Genomic DNA, 12,731 nt, shown 5'->3' on the forward strand with positions numbered 1-12,731 from the left:
TAAGAGAAGACCCCAGCTGAGCAGGCCCAGGTACAAATGCCTGCCTGCCCACAGCCACATGGCTTCTGGCTTGCCTCACTGAGAACCTCCCCAAGACCACTTGTGAGCCTCTATGTTGACCTCTCATCTGGAGGGCTCTTTCTACAGAAAACCTGAAGTATTGAAGATTGCTTGCCAGAATAGGCTGCTGAGGGTAGAGGACCTTGGGGTCCTCACTGCCTGATGCCGCTGGCCTGCATGGCAGCCACTGTATCACTTAGCTTTCCACTGCTAAGATGAAGTACCCAGCATTTACAACTTACAGGAGCAGAGGTTTACTGGACCCTCCCCATCCCGTTTCAGTCTATGGTCAGCTGGCTCCAAACAGAAAATCAGGGCAGAAGGGAGGGGCACAGCCAGGCTGGGTGAACCCACTGGTTATGTTAGTGCCCTTACAATCCCGTCATCCCCCAGGAGTCTTTAATCCAGGCAAACTGCTGGGTGCAGTGCTGGTACATGCCTATCAGCCCAGCACTCTGGAGGGCTGAGGCCAGAGGATGGCATGTTCAAGCCTTGCCTGGGCAACTTGGTGACTTCATGAGATTTTGTTTCAATATAAAAAAAAAAAAAGGGCTGAAGGTGTAGGTCAGTGTGAAGGTCGAGATCAATTCTCAGTGCTAAAGGAAAAACAGAACAAAACAAGACTGGCCTTGCAGCCATCCTCTTGCTTCAGCCTCCACGGTGCTGGGATTATAGGTGTGCATCACCGTTTCAGTGCAGGTGCTATCAGAATAGCTGCCGCACTGTGTTCTTTAGGCAATGACAAGAAAAAAGGCTGCACATATTTAGTACAGGTGTAATTTTCTTCCACTTATTTTGCATCTGAGGTTGGTTGAATCTGCAGACTTGGAGCCCCTGGAGAGCTAACTGTATGACCCTGCCTCCTGGTTATATCTTTTTCTTTTTGAGACAGGATTTTACTATGCAGTTCAGGCCTTGAACTCATTTTGCAGTCCTGGATGGCCTCAAACTGTGAGCAACTCTTCTATCTCAGCCTCCAAGTGCTGGGATTTCAGGTGTGCACCAACTATACCCAGCCTCCTGCTCTTTTTCAATACTGCTATTCAAAGCCTCCCATCAGGAAATGGAGTGCATTTCTCCATGTTTGAACTTGACACTGACCAACAGAATGAGGCAGACATGGCCTCCAGAAGTGCTGCACGCCTCTGCCTGCTCTCCTGGAATCCACCATCCTGGTCCTAAAGGCAACCCTGAGCCAGCCTGCTGCATGATGAAACATACTTGACCCATTTTTCCCCAACGCCCCAGGTGACCATCAGCCAAACGCCATAGAACTGCTTCTCAGGCTGCCGGGGGCCCCCAGAACCGTGGAGAATGCTGGCCAAGACCAGAGGAACTGTGCAGGGTACTCAGCGCAGATTCTTGATACAGAGAATCAGAAGCTAAGTAAAGGTCTCCTTTACACCACAGTTCGAGTGCTCTGTTACACAGCAGTGCTGGAGCTAACAGCTAACTCATGCAAGGAGGAGTGACTCATCTCCCTTGGCCTTGACCTTGACTTCTCTGGAAAAGGCAGACAGCCATCATGGGGTCCCGATCCCACGTGGGCATGGGATGCGCAGGGGTCGGAAGACACAAGTCTTCAGAAACAAACTTTTTTTTTTTTTTTTTTTTTGGTGGAACCGGGGATTGAACTCAGGCCCTTGCGCTTGCCAGGCAAGCACTTATTCTACTGAGCTATCTTCCCAGCCCCAGAAACATTTTTCTTTCAAATAAAAAGGCAGATTCATTTTTCTCTGCTCATATATTATTTTCTCTATATAGATACAATTCTTCAGTAAACATTTACAACACTGAAAAAAGAGGGCACTCCATAGGCAGAATGACTTTCACACACTCAATTCCAAGACACAAGGACAGACACAAAGGACAGAGGTCTGCATAAGCACATTACACAAAGTAAGTACGCTTCACAGCAAACCACAACCACACACGCTCTCGGAACACCACACGGGAAGGCAGAGAGGAGATCTTGTGCTATACTCTGAAACTGGTCTGTTACAAAAATAAGTAACAATTGGGGCCTGAGCCCTGGTCGTGCTAAAATAACATCCTCTGTAGTCCACAGCTGAGTGGCAAATAAAGGCTTATCTGACGGGTCTTTCTCCTGTCTTGGGAAGTTGAGGGGTCAGGGGCAGAGGTGAGATCCTGGCAGAAGCCGTCACTGTCCCTTCCTGCCCACAAGGCCTCTCACAGCTCCACAGCTCCCTCCGGGACGCAGTCCATTCCGTCCCTCCGGGCCAAGTGTGGGGCTCAGATGCAGTGGAAGTGGCAGCTCGCTGGGTAGGGCCCACCCAGTCCAGAACTGAGCGATGCCCTCTGCCAGTGCTTCAATCTGCTTTCCCTGGCTGCTCACTCTCTAAACCACAGCAGTCACTCGGACCACCTGAGCTTCCTCCCACCTCCTGCTGTCCTCCCGCTGGGACATTCTCTGAGCAGGAAAGGTGGCCAGGAAACTCCCTGGTGGGCCAGGTAGGCATGTCCTAGCTCACTCAGTATCTGTCTGGGGATGAATGGCCCCTGCATGAAGGGGACAATCCCTAGGCCCAGCTCTGGTAGCAGCCTCAGAGAAGCACGTTTCCCAGGGAAAACACCTCCCAACATCACCTCGTAGTCCCCATCTAGTTAGTTCTTCCTTTATCCTGAGTAAAGGTGCTTACAGAAAAGCCCAGGAGTAGCCACCAACACATAACTCCCCAAGTCTCTGTAGCCCCCTGGTATGTGGACAGGAAGTGAGGTCTTCCTCAGAAGTGAGGCCCTGCCTCAGCTCCAGGTAGGACCTCAAAGTGCTTTAGACTATCTTGTGCATACAGACACCTCTCAGGTTCCACTCTGAAAGCAGGAAAGTGCTTCTCTTGAAAAGAAGAAAAAAGTATCTCCTGGCATCAGACAAAGGAGGAAAAATAAGCAAACACAACCCCTGGACCCTGGGATCCAGCAGGGATGCGTGAAGGGTCTGTGAGCATTTTCTAAACTGGGGAGGCGGACAGAGGGGAACTCTACAATGAGAACTGGGCTGGCTGTCACACCTGGGTGAGAACAGGGGAGGTTCCACCGGCAGTTGGTGGGCAGCAGCCAGGAAGCTGCTTACCATCCTCCAGGGCATGGGACAGTTCTCAGTACAAGCTATTCTCTGGCTTCCAGTCAGCAGTGTTGAAGGGGGACAACGCTGCTCAGAGCCAGGCTTGCAGGCAGGTTCTAGAACTTGCCCAGAGGCCCTCCAAGGGACAAGGGGAGTCCCAGAGATCTCTCTGATACCAATTTCCTAAGGAATAACTTACCCTGGCCTCATCAAAAAAGATGAAGGCCAGAAGAAAGAGGAGGACAGTGGGGAGGAAGACACTTCCTCCATTCACCTACCATCTCCAGTCTGCGAGGGAGAACTCCAGACTAGGGCAATCTTTGGTCAAACGAAAAACGTAAGGCTGAACTGAAGGGTCCCCGGTTAACCCCACTTTCCCAATGGCCAAGGTCAGGGTCTCTTCTCTCTACACAGAAGTCCACGTAGGCAGATGCCAGGACCCTGCGCCGGGCTGGGCTGGCACAAGGGATGGGGGCAGGAGGACAGCAGCTGGTGGCTGGCGGTGCGGTCAGGACACGGCATGTTCACTTGTTCTCGATCAGCGTCTGCACCTTGTACACCAGGTCCCGGGCCAGCTTCAGGACTTGCTTTGTGTTGTGCCGCTCAGCCATTTCTGCAAGAGCACAGAGTGAACCTTGTGAGCTCCACCTGTGTCTGCCCTCTGGCCATCCCTAGCACAGACTGGACCTGCAAGCAGAGACCCAGGAGAAGGCCTCCGCCTCCAGGTCTCAGTTTCCCTGTCTATAAATGGGTATGATCACAGTGACCACCACACAGGGTTATGGTGGAGACCAAATATGACAATGCTGCTTCAGTGTATGTTTAAAAAGCTCAGGTCTTTCCATTCTTCTCCCTTGAGAATGACCGGGAACCTCTGAAAAGAGCAAAGCCAGGCACACAGCAGATGCTTAAAGATTTTACAGAGCTGAAGGAAGTGACAGAAAGAAGCAAGAAAGAGAGGAAAGAGGAAAGAAAAAGAGAAAAGCAAAAATAATTTTATCAACAGCCACACAGAATTTTCAAACTTTTACATCCATCCACCCATTTATTTTTGCAGCACTGGCAGCTGAACACAGGGCTCTCACACTGAGCTATATCCCAGCCCTTTTCAAATTAAATATACATATATGTATTTTTTTTGTTGAGACAGGGTCTCTCTATGCAGTTCAGGCTGGCTCTGAACTCTCTGTAGTCCAGACTGGGCTTGGACTCACGGCAACCTTCCTGCCTCAGCCTGAGTGTGGGGATTACAGGCACACACTACCTCACCTGACTACATTTTTAAATTCTGAGATGGTCTTAACTTGCTGGATTGCCCCAGTTGGGCTTGAACTTGCAGTCTTTGCACATTAGCCGCTCAAACTGCTGAGTTTAGAGACATGTGCCTTATGTCTGACTCTTTTTTTTTTTTTTATGAGCAGAATATATTTATTGAGAGAAAGAAAGCTCCTGTCCTGAGAGACGGACAGGAGGGGGAGGTCCCGAGCAGGTAGTTCCCTCCCTCCCCGACTCTTAAATAAACCATTTAATAAAGGAAAAAGTCACTAAGAACATGGTTTTCAAAGTAGGTGTGAAGGACGCCTGCACCATACTCCCAGGTTCACAGCGAACTTACTATGATATTGTGGGACATGTAGGAATTTGGAGAGAACTATGGTGACACCCCACATCTGCTGAGTACTACAGAAATGAATCTGCAGCACATTCCGACCCATGGCTCTGCATCCCCACTAAGCTAGGCAGGCTTTCGGCGGTGCCCGCGGCAGTGGCACAGGCTATAAAGAGGATGTGAGCAGCAGGGCAGCAGGCTGGAGGGGCTACACACCGGCCATGAAGGGCGCCAGTTCTGTAAGAAGTCACTGTACTTCTGAAACATGAAATAACCACATTTTTCTTTTAAAAAATTCTTTTTTTTTTTTTTTTTTTTTTTTGAGTATCTTTTTTTTTTTTTTTTTTTTTTTGTGGCTGGCTCAGCCTCCCCTGGGGGCGGGGGCGGCACAGCATGTGGTTGAACCACAGTCCCTGCACCCGCCCTTGCCTAAGCTGGGGCTTTAGACCGCTGAGCTATCTCACCGGCCCACCCAGCCTTTTTATTTATTTTTAAGTGTTGGGACAGCATCTCACTAAGCTGTTTAGGATGAATTGAACTTGTGATCCTTCTGCCTCAGGCCCCAGAGTACTGGGATTACAGGCCTGTGCTGCCACACCTGGCTTTTTCCTTCAATTACTGTGTATCTTTTTTCCAAATAGCTATTAAGTTGTTATGACATAAAAGCTTCTTAAGTGGTTTGGACCCACTTACTTACTAAATGGAGCTTTGGGCCTAGGTCCCTGTGGAAATTTTGCAGAGATGTCAGGTATACTATGAACTGAAAAAGCTAGAGAACCTCTACTCTAAGATTTGATTTGGGGGTTTCAATGAGAGGCTCAATGATAAGGGATGATTCAAGAATTTATAAAACAGCCACTTGGGATATAGTCTGAAGTCTTTTATTGTTGTTGTTGTTTGTTTGAGACAGGATTTTATTACGCAGTTTAGAATGACCTTGAATTCACTATGCAGCCCAGGCCGCCCTCAAACTCTAAGTGATTCTCCTGCCTCAGCTTGCTAAGCACTGGGATTCCAGGCATGTACCACCACACCTGGCATAATCTATAGTCTTGAACACTTACTATTATGGAACATGACTTTTGAAATATTAAGTGGGAAAAATACACAGCTGGATTCTGTGATGGTAAAAACATAAAACTGTGGTTGTAGAAAAGACTGGATGAATGGATTATCTTTCCAGGGCTACAGGCTGAGCAAAGGAACGTTCTACTATTGAGTACAGGCTATCACACCAGCCTTTTTGAGATAGGGGCTTGCTGAATTGCTTAGGCTGGCTTCAACTTGTAATCCTCTGCCTCAGACTCCCAAGTAGTTGGGATTACAGGCAAGCACCACTCCTGGCTGGCTGATTGAAAAAAAAAAAAAAAAAAAGAGCTCATGAAATGCATTGTTGTTTTTCTCCCTGGTTCCTGGAGCAGTAAAGCATCTGTGACACACCAGATGAAATTCAGATAAAGTCTATAATTTAGTAAATAGCAACACTCTAACATTAATTTCTTAGTTTTGACCGATGTGCTAGGATCATGTACAACACTAACTGTAATTTAAACTGGGCCAAGGGTATCATGAAGTCTCTGGAGGTAGTTTTGCAATTTTTTGGCAAATCTAAAAAATTCTAAAGCCAAAATTCTGATGAATAAAAGAAAAATTATTCCCAAATAAAAAGTATACTTAAAATACAATGTTCTAAAGGTGAGGTCACAGCTGCTGTTTATTTATTATTATTATTTCTTCTGTATTTTAGGGAAGGGTCTACAGGGCGTTTGGGGTCTCACTACTAGATCAGACTCGTAGTGATTCTCCTGTTTATAGCCTCCCAAGTGCTGGGATTATAGGCATGGACCACCACACCCAGCATGCCCTGGGGGGGGCAGCATGGCAGGTCCAGTGATCAAACCCCTGGCCCCTGCACCTGCCAGCAGGTGCTTTAATCTGCTAAGCTATTTTTTTCCCCCCTGTGGAACTGGGGATTGAATTTAGGACCTTGCGCTTGCCAGGCAAGTGCTTATTCTACTGAGCCATCTCAAATTTTTTTTTTTTTGGGCTGGCTCAAGCTGCCTTAAGGGCAGGTCTGATAAGGCATGTGGAGCTGGGGATTGAACCGCGGTCCTCTGCACCTGACTTGTGTTTGCATGAGCAGGTGCTTAAACAACTGAGCTAACCAGAAGGCCCCCCACAACTGCCAATTTTTTTTGTTTGTTTGTTTTCTTTTTTCTCTTTTTGGTATTTCTAGAGCTCTTTTTAAAGAAAAAAATACTGACAATAGTAGCAATAGCATTATTCATTTACTGGGCCCATACTATGGGCCTGGTACCAGATGATGAGACTTATTCAAGCCGTGTCTTTTAATCCTGTGAACTTCCTTGCAAGAGAGGGGTGTCTGCCTCTTTCTAGCTCTGAGGCATCTGGGACCCACAGGCATGAAAAAAATCACTTGGACAAGGTCACACAGCAAACTGGCATCAGATCCCGCACCTGTCTGGTTTCAATGGCTGAGCCCTTTCCAGGCCACGTGGACTGCCTTCCAATGGCTGCTTTTCCTGGGCACCTCAACCTTCTGGAGCAGATGCTGCTCCCCACTTCACAGATGAGGTCAGGAATGCATACTGGGGATAAGTGCCTGGCCCAGGGGCAGCCTGTCCAGCCACTCTGGCTTTGAGCTGGATTTCAACACTCATTTTCCCCCTGCCAGATTCTTGAGTAAAACACCTCCTCACTATTAGAGGACATCAACTTATACTTCCGAAAACAGCCACAGGAAGTGAGTGGACAGATGTCTCCTCTGTTTCCTTCTCTATGCGTCCATCTCAGCCCCCACCCGCATGAGACCTCAGGCCTTAGATACCATTGAAGAATTTGATGATGTCAGTGAAGTCCATGTTGTTCTCCAGAATGATATCCCGGTAGACTTCCACCAGTGCCAGGGCGATGAACAGCACATAGTGGGCAGACGACACGTGTTTGGCCGCCCAGATGGTCTCCCAGACAGAGAAGACGTCATCATAGATGAGTTCTACGAAGATACCAACATGCAGGTACATGACGTCACCCTCCCCTGTGAGAGTCCCTCAGGGAAAATCCCAGGCCAGCGGGACTTGTGTCTATGCTCTAATGCTGGGGACAGAACCAGGCCAGGAGGCAAGAGACCTGCACACTGTTACTTGACCCTCAGATCGCCCCATCTCCCCATCTATAAAATGGGCCATGAAAACCAGGTGGCTTCTAAGTTCCTTCCACCAGCTCTGTCATCCTGTGAGGGGCAGAATGGACATATGCAGGTTTCAGGGGCATGGATCTGTCCCTTCCTTGGGCCTTGACTAGTTCCTCCATGTGCAGTGGCGCCCCTCCCCAACTGCCGATAGAGCTGGCTACTGCCTGAGTCCAGTAAAGAGACAGACGAGTGCAATGGATAGAATGGGACATTCCATGTCCAATAATTTGGCTTACCTGACTTTGTCACTAATTAGCTGGGGGCTATGGGCTCACAAGTTCTCCAGGAGACTCTTCCTAACCTCTAATTTTATTTATTTATTTATTTGTTTGTGGTACTAGGAATCGAACTCAAGGACTTACACTTGCCAGGCAGACATTTATGCCACGGAGCTATATCCCCACCCCCCTAACCTCTAAATAGGGTGACACTGGTGTAGTAAAGGACCAGACGTGATACATGGAAGTGGCTCAGCGGTGTATAGCACTGAGTAAACATCTCTGCACATGTTAGCTATCGTGACTCTTAGCATCATTCCAAGTTTGCACCATAGCAATGGACTCAGAGGTGACATTACTCCTCTGTCATGTGAAAAATACATGTGAAATAACTCCAGCTCCATGGGCTCTAGACTTCTTGGTATCTTTGATGAACAGCCTAACAGAATGGAAGGGAACTTGGCTTTGGAGTACACAGAGGGGAGCTCCAATCTGCACTTCATTATTCTTATCTCTGAACTGGATTTTTCTGTCTTATTTTTCTCATCTAGAAAGAGAGGGTCTTTATTAAATTTTAATTAAATTTTTTGATAGGGGTCTCCTTGTGTAGTCCAGGATAGCCATGAACTCTGTAGCATGAGCTGACCTCAAAGCCCAGATCTTCCTGTTTAAGTCCCTACAGTGCTGAGATTCAAGCCTGTGCCAACACGGCTGGCTACAGTGGGGATCTTCACAAACCCTCCACAGTGTCACTCCAAGGCAAGGCAGGTGCACCAACAGTCGGAACCTGGTGTTTGTGCCAGGGCCCGCTCAGCCCCATCTCCACCCTGTTTGCCCTCCGGAGATTCAGCCGCACAGTGTCTGGGGACAAGCCTGTCTGCAGACTGTACCTCGCTTGAAGTCCAGTAGGAACCAGCGGTAGCAGAAGTAGAAGTGGGTGTAGTCCCCATTCTGATGCATCAACTCAAAGAGCTCTGAGTCCAGGATCTGACAGAGGAAGCAGAGGGTGGCGTCAGCATCCTGGGAAAGGGCTGGGCCACAGGGCACAGCTGAACTGATGGCGGTGGGTACCAACCATACAGACGGCCCTTAAGGACTAGGAAGGGCGCAAAGTAGGCAAAGGACACAGACAGACATTTCCCCCCAAGAAATGATTACAATTAGCTATTAAGTATGCAAAGATGTTAGACATCTTTAATCATTAGTACAAACCAAAACAGAGTGGCATATAACTTTACACTCACTACCACGGTTAAAATCAAAACGACAGACTAACAAGGATTGAGGATGTGGAGAAACCAGAGTCCTCCTCAAAAGCAAAATGGTGTGGCTGCTGTGGAAAAGGCTGGCCATTTCCCAAACACCAAATACAGAACTATCATCTGAGCCAGCAACTCCGTACCCTTATGGCTTGCGTCTAGACCCCTCCTAAAGCTACAGGTGGCCACAGGGCTTTTTCAGAGGTGGCCAAATCTATAGTGTGTGAAGCTGGCATTCAGGCTGTGTGATCAGTGAGTTAGTCCACTGATTGCACTGGCATAGTGCCGGCTGGGATTAAGGGTGTGAGTGCTACACCCACCTTGGAGAGACAGAAAGTCTTATCTCTCCTCCTCCTCATTTTTGTTGTCTTTGCCTGCCATGAACTGTTTGCTGTAATGCCACTCTGCCTTGCAGTCAGCCACTTACGGATTGAAACCTCTACAGACTGTGAGCTAAATAAACATTGCTTCCCTTAACTCCGGGGATCAGGTTCTTTGTCTCAGCAATGAGAACAGGAACTAAGACACCTGTCTGGGTACACTGCCAAGAGAAATGAAAATTACGTTCATGAAAAAATTTGTACATAGATGTGGAGAGCAGCACTATTCAGCAGCCACCTGGAAAGAGCGCAAACGTTCATCAGAGCATGAGTGATAACAAAGGTGCTCCATCTGCACCATAATGTTATTTCCTAATAAAAATCAATGAAGTTTTGGTGCATGTTATGATGTGCATGCGCCTTGGAAACATGCTGTGAATGAAAGAAACCAGTCACACACAGCCACATAGTGTATGATTCTGTTTAGACATGCTTAGAAAAGGCAAATCCACAGGAATAAAAAGTAGATGCGGCCTGGGGACAGGGAGGGAACGGGTAGTAACTATTACAGGGTCCATAGTTTCTTTTTAGGGTGAAAATGTTCTGAAATCCATGATAGTTCCATAACTTTAAATATACTAAAATCACTAAATTGTACACTAAAAGGGTGCTTTTTTAGTTATCTAAACTATATCCTCAAAAATTGTCATTAAGAAGACAGGCAGTAGAAGAATATCTACAGCTAGGAGGTATGCTGCTCAAAAAAGTGGTGCGGTGGGTGCTAGACGTGGTGGTACATACCTGTAATCCCAGTACTCTGGGAAGCTGAGGCAGGAGGACCACAAATTCAAGCCCAGGAAACTCAAATTTCAAAATAAAAAATAAAAAGGCTGGGACTGCAGCTCAGCACAAAGGATGTGGGTTTAATTCCTAGTACTACAAAGGGTGGGGGGGGTAGAGTATCAGGTTTGAAATGGTATGCACAAAAGAAAAGTACGTACAGTATGATTTCAACTGTGGAAAAATATGCATATAAAATGGCAAAATGTACAAACAGGCAAGTCACAAAAAGCAATCCAAATATATCAGAAGAAAATAAAAAGTATTAATTTTAATGATTGAGAAAATGCAAGTAAAAAAAGAAATCACAATGAAGCGCTCTGTCATCCTCAAGATCCTGGCAGAGAGTCGACAGCGCGACAGGCCAAGTAAGGACAGACTGTGGAAAGCCTTCAGACACTGCTCTTCAGCACAGGGACTGGTAGAGCCAACTCGGAGAGCCACCAGCTGTGTCTCATCAAGCTGAAGGTGCACACTTCCCTGGCCCTGCAGACATGTTCTCTCAGGCAGAGAGCGCTTTTTAAAGAATTAATTTAATTTGATTAATTAATTTGGTACAGGGTCTCGCTACCTAGTTCAAACTCATAGTGATCCTGTCTCAGCCTTGCCAGTGCTAGGGTTACAGGTGTGCCCCACTATGCCTGGTTTTGGTGGCTGGCACACATGCCAAGCACAGCATGCTGCACCGGGGATTGAACCCGGATCCTTGTGCTTGCCAGGCAGGCACTTAAAACAGCTGTCTCCTGGCCCCCAGGCAGAGATCCTGCATGTGTGCAAGAGGAGATGGACAGGTGCACAGGAATTTCCAAGCAGTACATTTGACGAGGCCTAAAACAAAGCCCCAAATTCTTGAAAATAAAATAAAGTGGAAACAACTCAAATGTCCTTCAACAGAAAAATGGATATAAATAAAATGGAGAGCCAACGAGAAGCACACACAATGGAAGGCTATGTGTACTCAGGGACAAAGGAAGAGGAAGGAAACGCATTATTGTTCAAGAGCCTCGCGCCTGAGTGAGCATGAAGCAAAACTGCAGGACTCAGACCATCTAGAACTACTCGTGCACAGCGGGGGAGCTTGGACTCGACGCAGCCGGCTGCTTAGGGATGTGCGCATGCGCGGCAGAAGCGCGTTCTGAACACACGAGGACAATAAACCCTGCACTCTCCAGAGTGATTCCTGTGGTAATTATCCACGGGCAACAAAAGGGTTAAAACCCTGCGGCAGTAAAAACACCCTTTTACAGCAATCTTCCACTAAGCAGTCATAAGATAACACACTAACACTGATCCAGAACAGCAGGAGATAAAAACAAACCTTTCTCCCTGAGAGGATAAAGTAAATGACTTGGTCAATTTGCAACTTGACGCACAACTTTAGATATAATGAAGATGTTCCCGAAAGATGAACAAGAACAGGACGTCCTGGAAAATGGATTGCTCTGTTTTTTTGAGCCAGGGTCTTGCTATGTACATCAGGCTGGCCTTGAGCTCACAGTGACCTTCCTGCCTCAGCTTCCTAAGTGCTGGGATCACAGGAATACACCACCACATCCAGCAGGAAAGTGGCTCTGAGATACTTACTTTTGCTAACTCAGATTTATTCCCTCATCTTCAATCCCTAGTTTTTCTTGTATCAGAAACTGAACTTAGGACTTTGTGCTTGCCAGGCAGATGCTGTACCACTGAGCTATATCCCCAGCTTCAATCCCTTTTAAATCCCTTATTCAATCCCTTATAAATCACCCTTTGTGATTCCTCTTGACACTGTATTCTAATCTGCATAAACTCTGGTCTATCCTATAATCCTTGACTGTTGAATTTTCGAGACAGGTCTTTCTGTCTTTCACCCTTGCCATGACCTCATGGCACTCTTCCTGTCTCGGCCTCCCTAGTGAGGGATTACAGGTGCTCCACCATGTTTGGCTGTCGGTAAATTTTTACCCCCCTTAACACTCAGCCTCCACATACTACTTTCGGGCATGACAATTCCTAGTGGAAGGAAAGACGTCAGATATGGAATTAACAAAACATGCTAACCAAAATATTTTGTAATACTTTTTTAACTCCACAAAAGAAATCAGAGTTAATTTGATTACTACTTTATTTCGACTGTTGGTACAGTTAAC

At 47.1% G+C, this 12,731-nt stretch overlaps 1 protein-coding gene across 1 annotated transcript in view; it reads right to left on the minus strand.

Annotated features, from left to right (window-relative positions):
- Positions 1-2,250: 2,250 nt before the first annotated feature.
- Positions 2,251-12,731, minus strand: part of Sgsm1 (small G protein signaling modulator 1) — an 82,725-nt gene continuing 72,244 nt past the window's right edge. The window contains exons 23-25 of the mRNA XM_004628019.2: positions 9,074-9,170; positions 7,600-7,767; positions 2,251-3,755 (exon numbers count right to left, since the gene is read on the minus strand). Of these exons, the coding sequence (XP_004628076.1) occupies positions 3,667-3,755; positions 7,600-7,767; positions 9,074-9,170 (354 nt within the window). The 3' untranslated portion in view covers positions 2,251-3,666. The remainder of the gene's footprint in view (positions 3,756-7,599; positions 7,768-9,073; positions 9,171-12,731) is intronic.

Source organism: Octodon degus, unplaced genomic scaffold (genome assembly GCF_000260255.1).
Source record: "Octodon degus isolate 3935 unplaced genomic scaffold, OctDeg1.0 scaffold00021, whole genome shotgun sequence".
NCBI classification, from domain to species: Eukaryota; Metazoa; Chordata; class Mammalia; order Rodentia; family Octodontidae; genus Octodon; species Octodon degus.